Source organism: Oryzias latipes, chromosome 13 (assembly GCF_002234675.1).
Source record: "Oryzias latipes chromosome 13, ASM223467v1".
Taxonomy (NCBI): Eukaryota; Metazoa; Chordata; class Actinopteri; order Beloniformes; family Adrianichthyidae; genus Oryzias; species Oryzias latipes.
In genome coordinates, this window is record NC_019871.2 from 20,750,718 (window position 1) to 20,773,398 (window position 22,681).

General features: G+C 40.1%; 3 protein-coding genes across 6 annotated transcripts in view; 1 reads left to right on the forward strand and 2 right to left on the reverse strand.

The window, feature by feature from the left end:
- The window catches only part of fam168a (family with sequence similarity 168 member A), a 44,397-nt gene extending 41,400 nt beyond the window's left edge, over nt 1–2,997 (reverse strand). Inside the window, exon 1 of one of the 2 annotated variants that reach the window (XM_004075741.4) lies at nt 2,872–2,997. The gene's annotated coding sequence lies outside the window, so the exon portion shown is untranslated. The remainder of the gene's footprint in view (nt 1–2,871) is intronic. The other variant, XM_020708379.2, reaches the window with a different exon arrangement.
- On the forward strand, nt 1,492–11,903 carry kbtbd3 (kelch repeat and BTB domain containing 3). Of its 3 annotated transcripts, none has more exons than XM_023961689.1 (10): nt 1,492–2,286; nt 7,335–7,625; nt 7,699–7,864; nt 8,711–8,893; nt 9,210–9,383; nt 9,452–9,742; nt 10,433–10,675; nt 10,745–11,035; nt 11,127–11,276; nt 11,752–11,903. In XM_023961689.1, exons 2-10 carry the CDS (start codon nt 7,345–7,347, stop codon nt 11,872–11,874), a joined length of 1,902 nt encoding a protein of 633 aa, XP_023817457.1. In that variant the 5' UTR covers nt 1,492–2,286; nt 7,335–7,344; the 3' UTR covers nt 11,875–11,903. The 3 variants fall into 3 exon arrangements, with proteins under 3 accessions (XP_023817457.1, XP_023817456.1, XP_023817455.1); XM_023961688.1 differs by lacking the exon at nt 1,492–2,286 and adding an exon at nt 6,769–7,049; XM_023961687.1 differs by lacking the exon at nt 1,492–2,286 and having other exon boundaries at nt 6,971–7,625.
- A 2,731-nt stretch (nt 11,904–14,634) lies between these two features.
- On the reverse strand, nt 14,635–15,631 carry sln (sarcolipin). The gene is made up of 2 exons (XM_011482773.3): nt 15,440–15,631; nt 14,635–15,139 (listed from the first exon to the last, which is right to left on the reverse strand). Exon 2 carries the CDS (start codon nt 15,056–15,058, stop codon nt 14,963–14,965), a length of 96 nt encoding a protein of 31 aa, XP_011481075.1. The 5' UTR covers nt 15,059–15,139; nt 15,440–15,631; the 3' UTR covers nt 14,635–14,962.
- Nucleotides 15,632–22,681: the final 7,050 nt, after the last annotated feature.

Sequence of the window (22,681 nt, forward strand, 5' to 3'; positions counted from 1 at the left end):
AAAGCGGCATTTTGGAGAAAAAGCTAAGCGAGTGGCTTTTTTCTTTGAAAGACACAACATTTGTGTGACATTTCTTTATCAAGTTTTTTACTCAAACAGAGAAGGTGACAATATTTTAAAAATAAGTAAGCACTTTGTCACTCAAGACAACCTTTAAACTTAAAAACACTGTTGCATTTCATCCTAAAAAAGCAACGGTCATCTCGTAGTCACCATTAAAAATGAAATCTCGAATTAACAGATAGTATAGTGGGCTGCTGAAGGCTACTTGAATGAAGATTTTTTTGAATGTCTTTAGGTCCCTAAGCAGCAAATCCTTAAGCAGCTCCAATCACAGGAAAAAAAAGTGTTGACAACACAAAGGTCTATTTGTGAGCTCCTGATGTAACACTAAGTGATTCTAGCTTTTAAAGGTTTGACAGTTTAATAGCTCCATTATACAGCCAGCTAAAACTCAACAATGCCACACACCAGCTTAGATGACAGGACAGATGAAGACCACAACAGGCTAAATTCTAAATCTATACCTTTGCTTTACATGTTTAAAACAAATATACATGATTTTGAGCCGGGATAGCACATGTTTCAATTAGGAAATATGCTTATTTTATAGGAGGAGTTACAAAATACTATTTCAAGTTTAAGACGGATGTGTCAAAACACGAACCGAAGTGATAAAAACTAGGGATGTCCTGATCAGGTCACATGATCAAAAAATTGGGCCCAATTAACACACTATACATCCCAAGCTTATTATTTCAAAAAATGCCCTAGTAGAAGTCTGTATATCATGAACGGATCACGACTCTAGTTTGAATAGGAGTGAAGAACAAAAACATTTTGGTAAAGTTAGCAATATATTCACAGATTCAGGCTTACGGGCTGAATAACTCTCTTAAGCGCTTTAAACTAACAAAAGGTGTCTCTATCAGTTTGTCTTAAGCCAAGCAATGACCTACAAAGGCATTTCAATCAATTTTTTTCCCTCTTTAATATCTACTCTAGCAAAGAAACCGCTGCCAAGGGACCGTCTACAAAGTGAAAGCTCCAGGAAAAGTGATTAAAAAGAATCAAAACAAATAAATGGTTACATTGATATGAACTAGTCATGAATACTCATCATATTCATGCTGAAACAACAATTTTGGAGGAAAGTCATTGTTTTTAATTTTTGGAAATTTTTAATGGAACAAATCAAATCATATATGTTTAAAAAAAACGATCAATAGTTCTAAAGACACTAAAGATACAGTAACCAAACATTCTTACAAGGACTAATTATAAATATATAGTGCACTTTATAGTGCGTTCACCATTTTGTGAGGCTGTCCAAATCTACAAATCCAAAATCGAGTGGCCTAGAAATTTCCCAGAAGTCATTGATGCAGTGTGCATCAATGCTTACTAGATTGGCAAATATAGACCATTATGCATTGCGTCTGAACAATTTTTGCAAGATAAAATGTATTTAAATCTGTTTTCAAATAAAAATTCAACATTTTCATCATCAGAACACAGTGGATTCATAAACAGTTGTTGTAGAACACTCCTATCAATTAGATTTTCACTTTGTGAAATCGGTTGTCATATTCGCTGTTAGCAAAAAAAGTATTGAGCGTGGTGTCTGAATTACTTTTAAAAGGGCACTACATAGTTTACTATATAGTTTTTAGTAGTTAGGGATTAGGGAGGGAATTCGGACACAGCCTAAAGTTTTTTTTACTTTGGCTAAAAATGGCATGATTGTAATTAAGGGACTTCTAAGAACGTTTTTGAACCAATAAACAAATGATCGGTGTCAAAATGTAAAAGAAAGTTAATAAAATAAAAATAGAGGAGAACCTCGATTAGTTTATTAAAATGTTCATTTATTTGATGCGTTACAAACATATCAGATTGGGACTCATTTTAGGGAGATACTCAAAATCAAATGAATCAAACAAACTGGTGCCCAACACAAATCTAACTGGGACTTTCCTACTAAATAAAAGTTGTAACAAATTTATAAAGGTAAACCCATGTTGATTATGCATTTACTCTATTGTTTTCTGTAGGATGGAAATGTATATTTTAAAGCATAACAGGTTTTAGGAAAATAAATAATGATTTTAAAATTGTTTGACAACAAAACATTCTTTTTATCTTGATATATTATTATCCTGCAGCCTCCTGTACATTTCTCAGAACCTTGGTGGTTCGGATGTATTTCTTCTATCAGCCCGCGGCACGCATCGGTCGGGGCTGCGCTGCTCACCACAGATAGCGAGCAACGCCAAAACAGCAAAGGTTGGACAAAAATGGTCACACAGTCAATACAAGCCAAAGACACCATTTTGAAAATCCCCAGATTTTTTGTGCAACAACCTCCAGAAGCTGCCAGTTAACACGAGACGATCAATCAACACGCGTGAGGTCGAATCATTGGGAAACAAAAGCGCTGGAAACGGTTGAACTCTTATCGAAACGTTAGCTTTCAAGCTAGCCCGAAAAAGACAGCCGCTAACCGGCCGCTGCATCCCCGCATCCATCGGTGCACGCTGCTCACGTCGCTAATAGCAGGCTAGCCGATAAATTACCGGACAATTGCAGGAAAAAAACTAACAACAATAACATGGCTTAAATAATGTAAACATGTTTAAATATTTAGATTCGAAACCTATAAGCATTAACGCACATCCGGTGCATTTAGTGTGTCCATTTAGTGTCCGCTATTATCGTTAGCATTTTTAGCTTAGCCCGCTAGATTCCCACTAGTCACCACGGAGGACAATTGAAGGGAAAGGGAGGGGGAAGAAGTCAAAGAACGCAGATATAAAAAGTCGACCTATGGACATTTCTGCCCTCCACGACAGCCAGCAAAACGGGACTCACCGAAACCACTCGAAAACAAAGACTTCTCGGCGTGCTGCGGTGCGCTCGGTCGGTGAGGACTGGTTCTTTCTGCTCGGCCAGTGACGCTTGGAAACAGCTTTCAACCGGAGAGACGGCCGACGTGTGGGGGATGGGGATGCACCGCCGAGAGGGAAGGAGGGAGGGATGCTGGGATGCAAGCAGAACGGCGGGGGGGACGAGGCACCGATTATGAACGGCGGAGGGGGTCCGATCAGCGGATCAATGCGCTCCAAACCACGAGGAGAATGGGAATTTGCGAAGTCACATTTTTTGTTTTGTTTTAATAATAAAGACAACATTATGGGGGGAAAAAATCTTAGGTTAATACTTTATTATTGTAAATAATTAGTAATACATACTATATGAAGCGGCAACATACATGCAACTGCTTTTGGCAAATTATATTATAATATTGTTTGCATTGTTTTTTTTTCTGTACAAAGAAAATCTGGACGTAGTCTATCTTTCTGTCTTCATGTACGTTTTCTACACAGCAAGACAGCGCCGCCATGTGGTCATAAACCAGGTTGCTCACGAATTGTAATTTGTTGATTTCAAACAATCACATTTTCTTCAGAACTGGCTTAATCCTTGGTGGTATGTATTCAACAAGGTGCTGGAAACATTCCTCAGAGAGTTTTGTCCGTATTAACATGATAACATCACGCAGTTGCCTCGGGTTTGTTGGCTGCACATCCATGATGCCAATCTCCCGTGCCACCACCTCCCAAAGGTGATCTATTGGGTTGAGATCTGGTGACTGTGGAGGTCATTTGAGTCCAGTGAACTCATAGTCATGTTCAAGAAACCAGTCTGAGATGATTCCAGCTTTATGACATGGTGCATTATCCTACTGGAAGTACCAAAAGTAGAAACTGTGGTCATAAAGGGACGGACATGGTCAGCGACAATACACAGGTACACTGTGAAGTTGAAAAGATCCTCAATTGGTACTAAGGGACCCAAAGTGTGCCCCCACACCAGTGCACCACCAGCACCAGCCTAAACTCTTGATATAAGACTGGATGGCTCCATGATTTCATGTTTTTGATGCCAAATTCTGACCCTACCATCCAAATGTTGAAGCAGAGATGGAGATTCATCAGACCAGACAAGGTTTTTCCAATCTTCTATTGTCCAGTTTTGGTGAGTCTGTGTTAATTGCAGCCTCAGTTTCCTGTTCTTAGCTGACAGGAGCGGCACCCGGTGAGGTTCTCTGCTGCTGTAGCCCATCTGCCTCACGGTTGGACATGTTGTGCATACAAAGATGCTCTTCTGCAGACCTGGATTGTAACCAGTGGTTATTTGAGTTCCTGCTGACTTTCCATCAGCTGGAACAAGTCTGGTCATTCTCCTCTGACCTCTCATTGGACATTTTCTTTTTTCAGACCATTCACTGTAAACCCTAGAGATAGTTGTGGGCGAAAATCCAAATAGATCAGCAGTTTCTGAAATACTCAGACCAGCCTGTCTGGCACCAACAACCATGTCCTGTTCAAAGCCTTTTAAATCACTGTTCTTCTCCGTTCTGATGCTCGGTTTGATTTGCAGCAGATCCTGTTGACCATGTCTATATGCCTAAATTAACTTAGTTGATGCCATTTGTTTGGTTGATTAGAAATTAGTGTTAATGAGCAGTTGGACAGGCACAACTAAAAAAGTCACCAGTGAGTGTATTTACATCTACAGTACAAACATTTAAATAATGCCATTATAATTGCTAATCACAACATAATTATACAATATACATACAATACATGATATATTGAATCCTTTAAATTTGAAGTTTTAAAAGAGTTTATTACTTTTTGCTTGAAAAGGTGTGGGAGAAACTCAGTTTATATAATCCCACCCCTTGCTTTACTATTTGCTTAACTATTTTACTTATTTATTTTATAAAGTTATAATCCAGTTTGTTACTTCTAATTAGGGTTATTTCTAATCTACTTTACCAGTCCAAATGAAGATAATTTTTCAAATTCATAAATATGAATAATATCAAATAACATGAAGTGCTTATTGACTACATTAAAATGAAGTACATAATTCCAGAACTCATAAGAATCAGAATCTTTTTACTCATTGGTGGTGTTGGTAGGTGTTACCTTCACCAACTAGGACATATTTTCAGTGACAGGTACATGCTTCAAAGAGAAATAAAATAAAAACAAGAAAAATATGCATATGCATAGAACTTAATTTTATTACACACATAGATGGCTATCACCGATTTGCACAGGTGGTTTGACAGAGATTTCTACGCCGGGTGCCCATCCTGACACAACCCTGTTTATAACCTAGGTAGGTGACCTAGTAGGTTACAGTAGCCTTATCAAAAAGTTCAAGGCGAATGAAGCTCTACTTAGCTGCACAGAAACATCAGTCAAATCTTTTAAATGTTCTTTCCAGGATTTTGAATACACAAAACTGCCATCGAGATAAACCTCACAGTTTCCTAAGCAAGAAAGAACTTTTTACAGGAGACGTACAAGCGGACAAGGAGATCTCCAGGAGTTGGAATTGGATATAGCCAATCAATTTTCCAACAGATATTTAACTTCCTGTTGAAGCTGTGCACATTTAGTTGGGTTAACATGATGGGGATGTTGTTTGATTGAAGAATGTTCATCAACATCAATGTGATGGGATATAGCAATAGTATGGGAAGGAATGTCCGTCACTGTACTGAGATGGGGAACCTGTAGTGGACAGGGAAACAAAATTATAAGGCTTCAACATGTTTATGTGACACACTCAGGATTCCCAGGTCTTTCAGGAGGGCCAAGTTCACTGAGTTTTTCTTGGTTTATGTCTGGTCCACCAAACTTTGCCTGGAGAACCAATCCGATCCCCCTGAATTGGCAAAAGTGAGAACTTTAATTCTCCACCTGTGGCTTTGTGGTAGAGTGTCCACCCTGAGACAGGAAGGTCGTGAGTTCAAATTCAAGTCATGCCAAAGTCTCTTAAAATGGGTCACAGTACTTTTCTGCTTGACACTCAGCATTAAGGGGTTGGATTGTGGGGTTAAACAAACGGTTCCTGAGCGCGGCTCTGTCTGCAGCTCACCGCTCCCCCAGGAGACGGGTTTCATGCAGAGAATACATTTCACACACCTTGGTGTGTGACAACTACTGGGACTTTAACTTGACTTTAAATTTAACCCTTTAGGGAGGTATGGCTTAAAATCCTTTAATAAAACTAATTAAAACAAAGTCCTCTGTTGACCTATCAAAGAGTTTGGGTTGTGCAGCGCCTTTTGGGACTGGACCTTCCAAGAAATGAATATTGACATTTTTTAGCAGCATGAGAGAGGCCACTGTGTCTCCCATTCTATCCCATGTAAACGTGGTAGGAAAAGTATGTTCATTACAGTTGACGTTAAAAAATGAAGCTTTTTTTTTTAACTTTCATAATGTTTTACCAAACTTTGAACCCAGTTTATGTTTCCTGAAATCTTCAAGAACAAAACTTAATTGACTGTCTTAGTTCAAATTGGATCCCTCATAAATATTCGATTGTCCTTTTTCTTGGAATGTGCATTAATGTTGCGGGCTGCATTTTGTTTCCCCAAGAAAACAAACTTCTCAGTATCCCACCCAAACACAGGAGATATCACTGAATAGGTCAGGATGTTCTCTTTTAAAGCACATCAAAATTTAATCTTGACTAATTAAAATGGTTCAAATGACACAATCCAAGAGCAAATGTCCCCTACAGAGGACATCAGTTATTGTGCTGGTTCTCAGGAGGCGTGTGTGGCAGACTGAGTTCAAATGATGTAATCAAATGTATTTTAAACAAGTAAAAGCTGGAATTCCATTCATCAGAATCTTTTTTCCTTTTTTTTTGTCTTACCTGTTTGAATTGTGGCGCTGCAAGCCACTTGTGTTCGATTAGTAATGCCTAGAAAGCCCAGAACCGCACGCGGCAAATGACTTTATCGACCTTAACAGTGTTAAATTAAGAGTGTGATATTCAGAAGCAATCTCAGAAACACATTATCAGCAGATTCAAAGCGTGTCCAAACAATCTGACAAAAAAAGAAGAAGAAATCCCGTTTCAAATCCTCGCGTGATTCCCCTCTCCCGGAAGTCAGATCGTAGCTGGGTAGGGAACTGTCCGTGGTTCTGACGCCGAGAGAGAATCGTTCTCCTGTGGTATAGTTTGTTTGTGCTTCATGTTTATTTATTTTTTCATTTAACATAAATACTTCATTTGGTTTGTGGATTTATCTTAAATTGTTCTGAGTCTAACTAGAAACAACGAGGGAAAGCTCGGTTATAGATGTGCCGAGGGAAGCAGATTGTTAATTGGATCCTGTCTTCAACACACGTTTAAAATATCAAGCTTTTTGTAATAACACAAACACCAAATACAGCACAGACTCGTAGCTTTATGCTTTAGTCTCAAGGTAAAATGGGCCTTTTCTGTTTATTTATCAGATTTGGCACAATGGCTGAGCACCCACAGCCGTGCACAGGTTCAGCAGTCTCCCACATCTCCAGCAGCAGTAACCCTCCCTGCAGCCCGGAGCCCGGAGGCCCTCCCAAATGCAATGGTCTTCCAGAGAGGAGGACTCTGCTGCGCGTGTCTGAATCCCATGGACTGCAGCTCCTGTGCTTGCTTCAGTCCTTCAGGGAGCAGGGTTTGCTGTTTGACTTCACCATCAAAGTCCAGGACCACAGCTTCCCGTGCCACCGCTGCGTTCTTGCAGCATGCAGTGATTTCTTTAGGTACTTTTTAGTCTGATTTTTGCATCTTCTTGTCCAATCCAAATGCCAGCATGTGGAAATGCTGTGTGTTCAGGGCCATGTTTGAGGTGGACATGCGGGAGCGAGGTGATGGTTCAGTTACTTTGGGGAACCAGTGTTCTGCAGCAGTAAGTTCCTTCCTGGACTTTGCCTATTCTGGAGAGGCCCTCATTACCGATGGAAACATCGACATGCTGTTTCAGATTGCTTCGTTTCTGCAGGTAATTTACAAATATGATTATTTTTATTCTTTACATCCCTCATTTATCCAACTTAATCCTGCAATTAAGCATCTCTCTTCTACTTGTTCAGGTTTAAAAATGTTAGTTTGAACTGCTTCAAATTGGAAAAGCAGTGATTATAAATAGTAAACTATTGTTAGAATCTATGCATGAGACCATGCATTACTGTATTCAACTTATTTCTTGACAATCATTATAATTATTTTACAATCATATCTATGTCCTGCAGCAGTACTAAACAGCAAAGACCAAATTCTTTTAATAAATCTTCATTCTTGCTGTGCCTTTGAGCAAAAATGTCACCAAAACTTAAAAAAAAAATCACCAAAATTTGCACCCATGTACTTTTGGGTAAGAATGATTTTTTGACAGAGTGACGACCCGCCCTAAAAAATGGTGACATCTCAGCTGGAGAAACCGTCAAAAAATAGAATTGGGCTAAAATCTCTTATGGAGCTTAAAAAATAAAAAAAAATAAAAGAAAAAAAGAAATTTCGAAATCCACTAATGAAACCAAAAACACATGTCAGTGTCAATGTCAAAGGGTGTTTTCAAACTATTATGGGATGGCCACAGGACCTACAGCTCAGCGGTAGATCCTGAAGTAGGTCCAAACTTACGACTAAGTGTGAAATTTGGCGATTTTCAAAGTTTCCTAAAATAATGGAAAAGAAAACTTTTGTTTTTGTGAATTTTACAAGATTTCACACATCACCAGGTTAAGTTAAGTTTTTTGTTTCTAGGAAATTCAATATTTCGCTAGACATTTTATTAAGGTACAGCATCCAAACATTTCTGTAATGATGTTTGTCGCTGTGTTTTCAGGTGCCCCTCCTGTCCAGAGCCTGTAGTGACTTCCTGATAGGAACCTTGGATCTGGACAATTGTCTGTCCATCTTGTCCCTGGCTGAGGTGTACGGCTCCGCCTCTCTCCATCATAGTGCCAAAAACTTTGTGATTAAAAATTTTTCAGATCTTTCTGAAACCCAGAACTTCTTGGATATGCAGGTGATTTTGAGTCTGATTACTGAACCCAAATAGCCATTTCTGTTTCGCACGTTTCTTTTCTTAAAACATCCACGCCAATGATCTTTTGAGCTATTTTCAAAGCGTTCCCAGTGGTCTTTCAATTCTCCTCTCGCTGGTTTCAGCCCAAATAAAAAAAAAAAAAACTGTGTTTTTTTTCCAGGACATAGTTTCTGCAGAGCGAAAGTAGTTCATCAGAAATTTGATTCTAAATTATGGGCGGAACTGTCGGCGCAGAACATAGCACTGTCAGCAAAAGCAAATTTGACTCTGAAATTGTAAACAAATATCTTTTCAGGTAGATGACTTGGAAACCTGTTTGAGGTCAGATGCTCTGAATATTTCCAGTGAGGAGGCAGTCGTGGCGTCATTTCTGAAGTGGGTTCGCCATGATTTGCAGGGAAGAAGGAAGCTTCTGCCACGTCTGTTGTCTCTAACCCGGCTGCATCACCTCCCCACATCTGCACTGAAGGTGAGATCTACTCTAAATATACTCTATGTTGCAGGTTTACAGCTCCACCATCTTTTCTGTCCTCACAGAGTCTTCAGGATTCAGAGCCTCTCATTTCCAAAGAGGAGGCCTGCCTTAAACTGTTGATGGAGGCCCAGGTCCAAGAGGCTCAGTACAGTGGACTGCTCACAGATGCCAGACCAGCCACCACTCAGAGCTACATCTACATCCACAAAACGGAGGACAATGGAGGAGTCCGCCACACCTTTTGCTACTGTCTAGAAACTGACCAATGGAAAGAGCTGAGCACAGACAATGGAGAGGGAAGAGCTCTGCTGCCAGACCCACCGGGGTCTTTTCTCACTGGCTATGCTGAGAAGGTATGTTTTAAATGTTCATGCAGTGTATTTAAATTTACCTTTTTAAAAGCTCCCACAGTTTAATCAAAGTGTTTCCAAAATCTTTTTATACTGTGGTTTGCAGATTCTTTGTTTTTGTCCTGCAGCACACCTCGCAACAATGGCCAGATTATTTTTACAATTCTTTTTTCTTTCTGTGCCTTTGAGGAAAAACTTTTCAAAATTGTAATTCACTCAAGACAAATGAAACAATATGACATATGATATGAACGTATGAACATAATGTGGGCGGGATTAAAAAGAATCCTCAGTTGCCAAGGAAATCCTAAAGTTTACTTTTGCAGATTCTTCTAAAAATTACATAGACCTGTTCGTCACCCCCAGGCAATCAATAACAAAAATGGTTGCCATGGAGAAAAAAAACAACAGAAAAGCCAACATTTTGATGAATGTATTTTTTTAATGAATTTGTCTTGTACAGATCTGACCAGGGTGACAGGGGCAGAGGGTGACCGTGCAATGCAAATAGTAGCTGCTGAGCTATTTAGGGTGGGTCAAGGTGGGCGGCAAGGGAGGGGGGAGGGTAGGGCCTGTGGGCCAAACAATGCCACTCACGGCCTTAAGTCTATTTGTTGCTAAAAACATCACATCAGTTTTATTACAGCCAAGTTTTGAAAATTGCTAACATTTCTTTGCTTTACCTGTTCAAAGATGTTTGTGACTGGTGGTTGCCGAGGGAGCTGTTGCCGAGCGATCCGCCTCCACGTGGCTGAACCACAGCATGATGCTACTGATGAGGTTTGGTGTTTCTGCCCTGCTACCTTAACCTGCACTCCTGCGCCCTCCATGCTGAGGCCCAGAACCATGCACACAGCTGTCACCTGCCTGGATCGAATCTATGTCATCGGGGGACGGACAGGGGGATCCAGAAGGGAGGCCCCCGCTCTACTGGAGGTGGGCCAGTGTTTCATTGACCTCCAAAGCTAAATGGTGGTGTGTGACAGATGTTGTGTTTAATTGTAGGTGGAGTATTATAACCCTCTTACGCGGATGTGGAGCTCTGTCAGCTCCCTCCCCAGTGCCATCTTTTATCCAGAGGCCAGTACTTGTGGAAGTGTTATCTACACTCTGGGTTCAGAAGTAGAGATCACAGATTCCTTCAACCCCTCACTCGACTGCTTCTTCTGCTACGATGCGGAACAAGACCAGTGGAGCCGCCTGGTGGCAGAGTTTGGCCAGTTTTTCCACGCCACTCTGGTCAAGGCTGTGTCAATTAATGACACACTGCACCTCTGTGACCTGTCCACCTATAAAGTATGCCAATAGAACCTTTGATATATGAAATCTCCAAGCATGAATATGTAATGCTTTTGGAGAATATTGACAGTTGCTTTTTTCCATCCAGGTTTACAGCTTCTGCCCGGAAACCTGCGTGTGGAAGGGCCAGGGCTCATTTGAATGTGCTGGGTTCAATGCTGGAGCTGTGGGTATAGCAGACAGAATCTACATCCTGGGGGGAGACTACTCACCTGATGAGATCACAGATGAAGTTCAGGTACGGACAGAAAATAGCAAACCAGTTTCTAGGGAATATGTCCATTGTTGTGTCAGCGTGGATGATTATTGGGGGGGTTTCTGTTCATGTTTTAGCTCTGATGGTTCAATAAATACATGCTTTTAATGAATGTGCAACAACTGCAGAGATATTTTAACACTTCTGGAGTGCTGGCTGATGCTTGTGGTACCACCTACTTCAGATGTTTATGTTTATCACTTATAAATAAAAGTCAGTTAATTAAATGAACTGGTGGTTAAAATATGGAACAGATGTAAGTACAAAGACCAAAAAAGACTAATGAGGCTGATCATAGTCATCAGACTTGTGGAAAAGGAGTGATTTAACATTTCACCACAAAATGATAAATATCCCAACTGCACACGAAAAGCAAAATTTGATATTCATTAAAGAGGAACTTTTAATCAAATCCGTCTGCATCTTAAGCGCTCATGTTTTTCTGTTACCTGCACAGGTGTATCACAGTGGGAGAAGTCAATGGGAGGAAGTGGCACCTATGCCCCGAGGGCTCACAGAGTTCCACTGTCAGCTCATCAGCTTCAACAGATATAGAGACCCATGGGGGGACGGCCACTGACTGTTAAGAAGAAACTGGAGCAAGTGTGATGTCATTCATAGAAAATGGTTTATTTCTGGCTCCAACCAAATTAAGTCAATTCAGTTGCCATTTTTTCATGCCATGTTGGAGCCAGACGTCTTCAGTAAGGAATGATTGGTCCCAATCAGAGCCGTTGTTTCTATGGCAACCACTCTCACCAATCAGGAGTGAGCTTGTTGGAAGGCCACACCCCTACCACTTAAAAGTGTGCTACATGAAATCTGTCAAACCTTTTGAACGTTGGATGTGGGGAATCAACAGGCTCCACCTACGTTTACTGAGGCATCTGATTGGTCAGTTTATACTTACCGGTAAATAACTTGCACTAAAGAAAAAATATAATGGGGAAAAAGAGGATACAGAAGAAAATGTAAAAAATGTATAGCAGAGCAAGAATGGTTATTCTGACAAATAGAATGACTGAGTAATAGCTGTTTATTTCACTATAAAAGTCTATGGGAGTTTGGCTTCTTGAAGCAAGTAATTTCTGTTTCGAACGCCAGGGGGGAGGGGTCACTTAGTCCAGTTTGCATATACAGTCAATGGGGACAACCCATGATAGACAGGATTTACTGGATTTACCTGTGACGGAATAGTGTACGTGACATCAGAAAACAACTTAAAATTGACCCACAATCTCAATTTGTTTCACTATGCAAACATCAGCTTTCCTCTCAGGGTCATTAAAGGAGCATTTATTTCAAAGAGCTTATTTATTTTTCGACACTATTTAGCACTCGAGTGTATTCGCACATGCTTAATAAGGCTTCCTTTATGGACAAAGTATTTTTGGGATTATTTTTTTAATCTGACAGGAAATCCACAATGACGGTTTGCAGCATCTGAACATGCCAACTCTTCAAAGAAAAATAATTCAGTCTCATCTGTTGTCTTAGGTAAAATCTTGAGCCTAAAAATTATGTTTTCTTTTAGCTGCTGGAAATAATGCCCAACACAATAGTTGTCCAGGAAAGAAATGTGGTGTAACACCTTTAAAGCACTTTTACTCACATTTATGAACCAGTTTTGTTCTATAAATAAATCTATTTCATCCATCTTTAGATCAGACACAGACAATCACAACCAGCCAGAGGCTTGAAGTACAGAATTCCAAATATTGATATTGAAGTCATGTAAAGAAGAGCTGGTAGGTTAGCGCAAAGGAATAAACTGCTACTTTACAATGCTAGAAAATGTAGATAATATAATAATTCACTTTATTTCAGACTCGGATGCGGTCCATAGAAAAAGACTGATTCAACTTATATAACAAAAAAGTAAACGAGTAACTTTTTTTTAGAAGAATCAAGGTGTTATTTATTTCTTTAGAATCTGGTGTTGCTGCTAGGGAACAATGGTTGCACTCAAACAGGCTTTTGGTTGATTTTATTCCCTGAAGAGAGCTGCCAGCAACTCAAGAAGGGGGAAGATCAGCACCTGCAGGAAATTCAAATACATTTTCTGACAAGTGAAACTTGAATCAGCATGGGTCCTCATGGGAATATTGCCTGAAGCAGTGCTTTTTTTGAGAGACTACTACCTTTGTAATTCCTCCAACAGAGAACGGTTACATGAAGAGCAGAAAACTTTAGGTTTCATGGAAAATATTTGTTTTCTTTGGAAATCCCTGAGGTTCCACACTGTTTTTTAGGAATTCATTTTGGACCGGTTAAAGATGGAAAATAGGAGTTTCCAAAATTCAATTATGGAAAAAAATGTTGATTTGTTGAAAACATTACTTAATGAATCATTTCCACATCTAGAAATCCAAACCAAGCATCAAATTTATATTTTCTTTTGCAGTTTTTAGGTTGTTTGTCAGATGATATTTAATTATAGGCTCTTAACCTGTAAATTATAACTATATTTTTAATTGTGTCCCAAGTTTTTTGGGTATAAACCTTTATTTTCTTTAAGAGGCCCTCTCTAATTGAAATTCATCTTTTACTCATTCATGCTCTCCTTCTCACACTTTTTTTTTGAGTCAAAAGAACTATGGGGGACCAAAAGTGAAAAATTGAAAAAATATAATAAAACATAATTAATGAGTAATCAAAATTGGATTTGTCATCAAATGTGCATGAATTAATGAAAACTCCTATTAATTTCATGTAATGATTTCATGGTCCAGTGTTTTATCTGTCAAAGTCAGATGGGTGGGGCCAGGATTCAGGATGGTGGTTGCACCAGGATAACTGAATTTACTGGATTTGAGTTAGCCCTGCCCATTTGATTTTGACAGGTGAGTTTGAAAAATCAGAACAAAATTAAATGACATATCATACGAACGTTTTAGGAATGTGGGCGTGGTTAACAAAAAATCAAGTTGGGAAATTCAAAAACTTACTATCGCAGATTCTTCTAAAATTACATAGACCTGTTTGTCACCCCCAGGCGAGTGAATAAAAATGGTTGCTATAGAGAAAAAAACATCAGAAAAGTTGACATGTTAAAAAAAAAACCATCAATTTGTGTTGTGCAGCTCTAAACTGGGTTGGCAGCGGGGGTTCAAGCCTGCAATGCCACTTGGGTTAATTTTCACTTTTCCCCTTTGGTCCTCCATCAAAAGCTGAAAGTAAATGTAAAGAAGGTTTAAGGTTAAAAAAACGGTGAATGAAAAGTTTGACATTAAAAGAAGCTGATGCTTTATTGAAATAAAATAGCCTTCTGTGTGGCCGACTGACTCTGAGTGAGTGTTTTGTCTGTGTTTGTGGCATTTATACTCACACACAATCCAAATAACAGAGACAGCAGCATTTTATTTTGACAGTTCAGCGCCGAGCAGCTTCATTCCATTGAAAATGAACTGTTATTGCATTTTTATTCCCACCTCCCATTACTTTTTGGCACCTGCCTGAAACATGCAGCTGTATTATTGAAGAGTACAAACGTGGATGTTGTCAGAGAGAGCCATGACTGATATTTGAGCTCATATGAACGATGGGGCCCAGGATCAGACCAGTGACCCTAAAAGGAAACACGTAAACACAATCCCGGGACTAAAGTGCCCCCCTTGCAGCCTCTTCTCATCGTTTTGCACCCCGCCCGTCTCTTGGTTCTTAGTGCTTCAGTCCTGGTACATTTTCACCAACAGCCACATCAGCAGTACGGTGATTAAGACAATCATGAAGTTGAGGAAGAGTTCCTGAGCGGAGCGGTCCATGGTGGATGGACCAACAGGACTGGTGCAACAACTGGGATGAAGCTGTGATGGAAGGAATTTCACTCCCTCAAGATACTTTTCCTTAAAGAGGAAAGAGAAAGTACAAATAATAAAAAGAATAGCAGGAAGATCATGTAAAGTTGAGTGTGTCAGTGATAATTGCTGCCTGTTTATCTTTATTTTATGGGTCAAAACAAGGGTGAAAAGACTATTATTGCCTTCTGTATTTGTGGCTGTTTTTTAATAAAAGACTTTAAAATTCTCACATAAAACCCACAAAACGAAAAAATAAGCCAACCTACAGTTAAAACTCACATTTTCACTACAAACACTTGAAAACACAACTATGCTGTTTAATAAGGATAATTTGTAAACCAATACCTCAGTTTTTTTCTTCTTCAGTCTCACTTTGAATTGGAGGAAATGCTCCTGCTGAACACGGGCGCAGTAGTGCGTCGTCTTCTACTGATCTTCTCCACAGTCGTGGTCATCCGCTCAAGCATCTGTTCATAGCTGCTGCCCTCTGAAGCATCCAGTGTTTGGTGCTGCTCCTAAAGTAGCCGTCCTCAGCGGACCGCCCTTTGCTCACATACTGCTCGTGTCACGGGGCAACAGAGTCATTTTTCCACCATCTCATCTTGTGGAGTTTCTCTTCATACAAAACTAGGCTGAGCCTCCCTCCTCACACAAAACAAAGTGGAGTTATTTTTACAACATGATGGGTGTACTTAGGTTACAGTTGCTCCACAATACTTTCTCATTTGTATCATCTGATGGATGTCGGAAACTCTGACCACAACACAGTGAGGATCTATGCAGACGCGAACAGCAGGGCAAGAACTTAAAATGTGGTTTGATGTCTTAAAAAAAGGGGCAAACGTATTTTTCCATTGTATTTGTTTAAAGCTCAAAAAGAATATACTTTGATTTTCTAATCAAGTCATCATCATACAAAGTTTGATCTATGTATAAGTATTTCTTTAGTTTGTCTTTTTAGGCATATATAATTATATTTATGGAAGTGAAACCGAAAGTAAAGTAAATGTGGACAAATTGGTTGTGTCCGAATTCCTTCACTACTGAGTCCACTATAGTGAGTTTGCCATTATGTCATGGGGTATGTCCGAATTCCCATCCTAACCCCTATATAATGCACTCTAAAGTGTGTTTGCCATTTTGTAGTGCTGTTCAAATCTACAGTTCCAAAATTAAGTGCCCTGGAAATTTCACCCAGGAGTCTCTGCGAAAAACCAGTGTGCATCGATGATCACTAGATCGGCGACTATAGACCACAATGCATTGCGTCGAAACATTTCTTACCAACAAAATGTATTGAAATGTATTTGTTTTATAAACCATCAACGTTTTTATCTTCAGAAGACAGTGGACTCATAAATAATCGTCGCATTTTAATTCGATTTTATCTTCATTAAATCAATGACATAACCGCAGTTTAAAAAAAAAAGTAGTGAGCATGGTGTCCGAATCGCTTTATATTATATTTGCTATATAGTGCAGCACTATATAGTCTTTTTTTTAGTAATTATGGATTAACGTTGACCTTAACGTTAGCGCTGCACGCTGGGGTGAAGAGGGTCAAGGCCGCATATGCTCAGAGGATTCAGGGACACTTTACGTCCAATAACCTCCGGAGTATGTGGAAGGGCATTAAGTGCATCACAGACTACAACACCAGAGATGCACAATGCCCCCAGGACCCCTCTCTACCAGACGCACTCAACCTTTTCTACTGCCGCTTTGAGGACTCCAACACCGCCCCCCCCAGCACCAGACTCACCATCCCACCTGGCGAAGAGCCTTTCAGCGTGACGCCCGCTGAGGTGAGGAGGACCCTCCAGAGGATCAACCCTCACAAAGCTGCTGGACCCGACAACATCCCTGGACGGGTGCTGAAGGACTGTGCACACCAGCTCACAGAGGTGCTGACAGACATTTTCAACACCTCCCTGAAGCAGGCAGTGGTCCCCACCTGCCTGAAAACCACCATCATCATTCCAATCCCCAAAACATCCTCAGTAACGGGCCTGAATGACTATTCCATCATAGAATCCATTGATGTCACCAAGGACCTGCACCAATATGCTAACAGGTCAAACCGAACCACAGAGGGTGCCATCTCCTCTGTGGTCCACACAACCCTCACCCACCTAGAGAACAAGAACTCGTACGTTCGGCTGCTGTTCGTGGACTTCACATCAGCCTTTAACACCATCATCCCACAGACCCTGATCCAAAAACTACACTCATTCGGACTGAGCCCCACTCTGTGCAACTGGGTCTTGGACTTCCTGACGGACAGACCACAGTCTGTGAAGATCCGCACAATCTTCTCTTCCCCGATCACCCTCAGCACGGGCTCCCCCCCAGGGCTGTGTGCTAAGCCCCCTCCTGTTCACCCTGCTCACGCATGACTGCACAGCGAGTCACTTCAGCTGTCTGATTGTGAAGTTTGCGGATGACACAGCCGTGGTTGGACGCATCACCAGCAATGATGAGTCTGACGACAGGCAGGAGGTGGAACATCTGGAGGGCTGGTGCAGAGACAACAACGTCTGCATCAATGTGAAGAAGACCAAGGAGATGATCGTGGACTTCAGGAAGGACAGACCCCCCTCCCCCCATTCACATCAGAGGGGCCGTGGTGGAAGTGGTTTCCAGCTTCAGCTATCTGGGCATGTGCATCTCCAACGACCTTACATGGAGCACCAACACCTCCTGCCTGGTCAAAAAGGCACATCAGCGCCTCTATTTCCTGAGGAGGCTCAGGCGTGCTGGGATGGGGATCGCAGTCCTGACCTCCTTCTGCAGGTGTGTGGTGGAGAGCGTCCTGTCCTCCTGCAAACAGTGGTTAAAGCTGCACTGAGGACAGAGGGCTGCAGCCTGCCGACCACCACTGATATCTTTGAGACCAGATGCAGGAAACGAGCCTCCTGCATCTTGAAAGACCCCACTCACACCTCACACCCTCTGTTTTCCCTGCTCCCCTCAGGCAGGAGGCTAAGGAGCAAAAAGAGTAGGACCACCAGACTGAGGAACAGTTTCTTTCCTGAAGCAGTCAGACTGCTTAACTCGAGTTGATCACTGTAACCCTCTCAACCCCATGGACAACTTGCTAAATCTCAAGTGCAAAATCGTAGGACTGTGCAATACTATAATATATTCTCCTCTGTGAAATTTTGTAACATATTCTCCACTGTGCAATACTCAATGGGAACCATACCAAATCATATTGATAGTTACTTATTCGTGTCTTCTCACTGTAAACGGCTGGCCCGGGACCAGAGAAGCTAATTGTGTTTTATCACTGTGATAAAATGACAATAAAGATTCCTGATTCCTGACTCCTGATTATGGTGGGAATTTGGACACATTCCTTGTTTCTGAATCTACAGTTCCAAAATCCAGTGCCCTGGAAATTTTTCCAGAAGTCTGAAAAAAACCAGTGTGCATCGATGCTCACTAGATCGGCGGATATAGACCACAATACATTGCGCTTGAACTTTTTGTAAGTAAGTAAATGTAATTTTTACAAATCATCCAAGTTTTCATCATCAGAACACAGTTTGAAATGTTCAAATTTATAAGGTTTATTAGGTTTTTACTTCAGGAAATACTTTCAGAGCTCAATAACCACAAAAGGTTGATCAAAATACTTTCATTCTATAAACCTACTGTAAAATTATAAGTAAATTAAAAAAAGGAAACTTTTTTACTGAGCAGGATTACCATTGCAACAACACATCATCAGTTGGTTAAAACTAACCTGTCTCACGACGGTTAGTTAAAAAAAAAAAGGAAACTTTTTTTAACATGAAAATGATGTGTTTTTTGTATTTGTTGCGTTTTCCTTCACTGTCCAATGTAAATGCTGCCGACCACACCGCATCAGTCTGCTCCAACTCAGGATTTCTGGCCTCCAGTCCTTCTAAACCTGCTGTATAGCCCATTACTTGGTCCACGTTTTCTGCCCTGCAGTGCATTATTATTCCACTAGGGGCAGTAGAAGGGCTTTTCCTGCCTATTTCAAAACAGCTGCTTTCATTAAAATCTCAAAAACACTTTTAGCGGGAAACGTTTAGCTAATTTTCAAAACGGTATGGTGAGAATAACTCATCTATTGTTATTTGTGTTTTTAAATGAATACTGTAAAGAATGAAAATTTGTTAATTATTAATTCTTTATAATAAAGTTACACCATGTTAAAAATGTCTGGATCAAATTTAACACAGTGGGCAAATAAGGTCCTTTTTTCCTGTATTTTTGCATCTTAAACTAACACTGTTGTGAGCATAACCTTATACCAAACCACCCAACATATCATAATGTCAAAAAACAGTATTGCTAATCATTTTTTGTGGATTTCATCAGAGTTTTAAAAACATCTTAATCCAAAACATTTGCATTTTCTGTCACTTCTCTGATATTGGGATTTCCGGGGATACATTTGTGGCGGACAGATGGATCAAGCTTGGAAATGAAGCCATATTGTGACAAATTCAATTCAATTCAATTCAATTTTATTTGTATAGCCCAGATTCACAACAACAGTCGTCTCGATGTGCTTCGTATCAGCAATTGAAAAAGTAGAACATAAAATCAAAAGGATCATGAATAGATAGAATTCAATAAAAAAATACTAAATTGAACAAACTAAACAGACTAAACTAAACTGGACATCCCTGTGAATGTGAAGTTAGAGTGAAAAAAATGAACAAATGACAACAGGATTCTCTTATAAAATGTTGAGTGGGACTTTTTTCCATTCTTTGTTCTGTAGTCTAGTTTGTTACCTTTTACTTTGTTGTTAAGCAGGCTCTGAGAAAAGAGCTTTGACAGGTCCTGCCAACAAAGTTCTCAGCTCATCTCACACTTGACAGCTGCGAAGAACCATGTTGTCTCTGCACAAGTGTTAACCCCCACCTTCTCCTGCACACACACACAAACACAACACACACAGGGACCACAGGATGACAAAGCACCAAAGCAGCTGCCGTGAACCTTGCCATGAAAGGATTCCAGGGTTATTCCCAGAGGATTTAGTCGATCAAAACGTCTGCAGGGTCATTCCACCGTTGCTCTGCCAACCTGAGATTGGTGGTTAACATCCAGGGATACCTACTGCCATGGAGATCCGGTGGAAGGCAATTGAATAATACAAGTCAGGCCGTGCAGGCATGTGGGAGCAGAATTAACCGCTCTGACAGCTGGGAGTGTTTAAGATAGACAGGTTTTGGCAGGATTGATCCCTAAATTGGTGGACAGACAGAGGGTGTCAACAAGGCCTCAGGGACACCATTCCACTCATTCTGGGATGCTTTGTGTGGGTTTGTGCTGCTCTGTTGGTGTTTGTTTTGTTCCTGTTTACAATCCTTGACCTTGTTGGAAGCAGCTGTCCTGTTTTGGGCCAAAACCACATTCCACTGAAGCACTAAAGGTTGATTAAAGCTCAGGATTATGTATGAAACTCGTAACTGGTAAGGTTAGGGTTCAAGTCCAGCTTTACACTAAGAATGAAAGCCAAAGCAGAGTCTGAATGACAGTGTGTTGAGTTGGATTCAAGAGAATGTCCACATATTTAAACAGACATTTTTCACTAGGTTTTATAAAAGTTTCATAAGGAAAACAAAGTTATAAACTGTATATTTTCCAAGTTTTGCAATTGTTTTATAACACTTAATGGGGTGGTTCATTCCTTTAGATAAATCCAGGGTTGATACAAGTTATTCAAAGATCCACTACAATAAAAACAGTGTATTTTTGGTGATTTTTAACATATTCTTGAAGCATTTTCCTCATGATGATTAGGATTTCTTCATTCAAATTGTTGTGAAAAAGGAACAGATGAAAAAAATGACATTTGAAAATGAGCTTTATTGTGTTGTAGAAAATACACTGGGCTGGCCACAAGCTCTCTGCAGAAACAACGTTCTGGTAAATGACACAGTGTTTTTGATTTTTACTAAAAACGGCACAACCATGATTAACAGACCACTGGGAACGATGAAAACCTTAACATAAATGACACCGTAACTCAAAGAGAAGAAAACAAAATAAAAAAAAAGGATTGATCCTCATATTTAAAGCAGTCAGAAGTGTGTTTGTTCTCAAAAAACTTAAAAAATCTTTCTGTTAGTATTTTTACTTCTCTCTGTCTTTAATTTCCTTTTAAAAATAACCAACACCAATGTGTGAATTTACGTCTTGTCATTCAGGAAAAGCACTTTTTTTGGCACTTAAAGCCCATTCTTCATGCAAATGTAATGTATCTGGATTATTCATTCACTCCTCATTCATTCTTGTTGATGTAAGCTACTGATGTAGCCACAGCTGCCCTGGGGTGGACTGCCAAAGGCATTCATACACATTCACACACCAGTGGAGCTACACTGGAGGCAGCGAGGGTTAGGTGTCTTGCCCAAGAACACAACAGCAGTTGACTGGGGAGCAGGGATTGAACTGCCGACCGTTCGATCACTGGACGACCTGCTCGACCGCCTGAGCCACTGCCGCCCAATGTGGGTGAAGGCAGGGCGGATTCTGGACAGGTCGCCAGTTTGTCGCAGAGCCACAATCACACATCTATGCACACCTAGGGACAATTTGCAGTAACCAATTAACCTACGAAGCATGTTTTTGGGCGACGGGAGGAAGCAGAGAAAACCTACGCATGCACGGGGAGAACATGCAAACTCCACCCAGAAACACCACTGGTCTTCTGTTGCAGGTCCCCCAGCTGGGCCTTGAACTGGGGCCTTCTTGCAGTGAGGCAAGAGCGCTAACTACTGCGTTTGCACAGCTACGTGAAAAAAAGGTCCAGGGCTTCCTTTTTCCTACCTACACCTTCATCCAACTCATTAAGATAATCAGAATTCAGGGCAGAAAATTAAAAAAGAATGCAAAATTCTCACCACTATATATCTCCAACAAAAGGCAGACAATCAAAAAGACAATTGGATGTCCTTTTTAAAAAGGATCTGATTTAAGTGATCTTTGTTAGCTGAAGAGAAAATCAAGTGCTAACTTATTTGAGTGTTCGTTAAGGTTTTTACAAAATCAGAGAATCAAGTTTAGTTTTATAGCTGAATTGGTTAAAACACACAAAAATAACTGTGCACTTGAATCTTTCTAAATCTTCACAAAAAAGCTAGAAGTACTAACAACTTTCTAACTAATGCCCAATCATTTATGGAGGATTCAAAATAACTCAGAATAAGTATTTCCTGTATTATCATTGTATGCAAGATGAAATTATGATGCTCCTGAGATGTTAAAAAGAATGTATAAAAGCCACGATTAGAAATAAAAATAAATTGTAAATGTTACATTTATAATTTATTTTTATTTCTAATCGTGGCTTTTATACATTGTAAAAAAAATCTAAAATACATAAAATATATAATGCATATAAATAACCATATAAACGTCATGTCACATGTTGATTTAGAGTAAGTAATTTTTTATTATTATTTTTTTCTTTATGAACAAAATATTACATTTTTTTGACTGCCTACATTTAAAAAAAAAGCAGCTTTGGCCACGATGATACTCCCCTGTGTGTTTTTCAAACTAAAACTTTTCAAAAATGTTAAATTAAAATTAAGA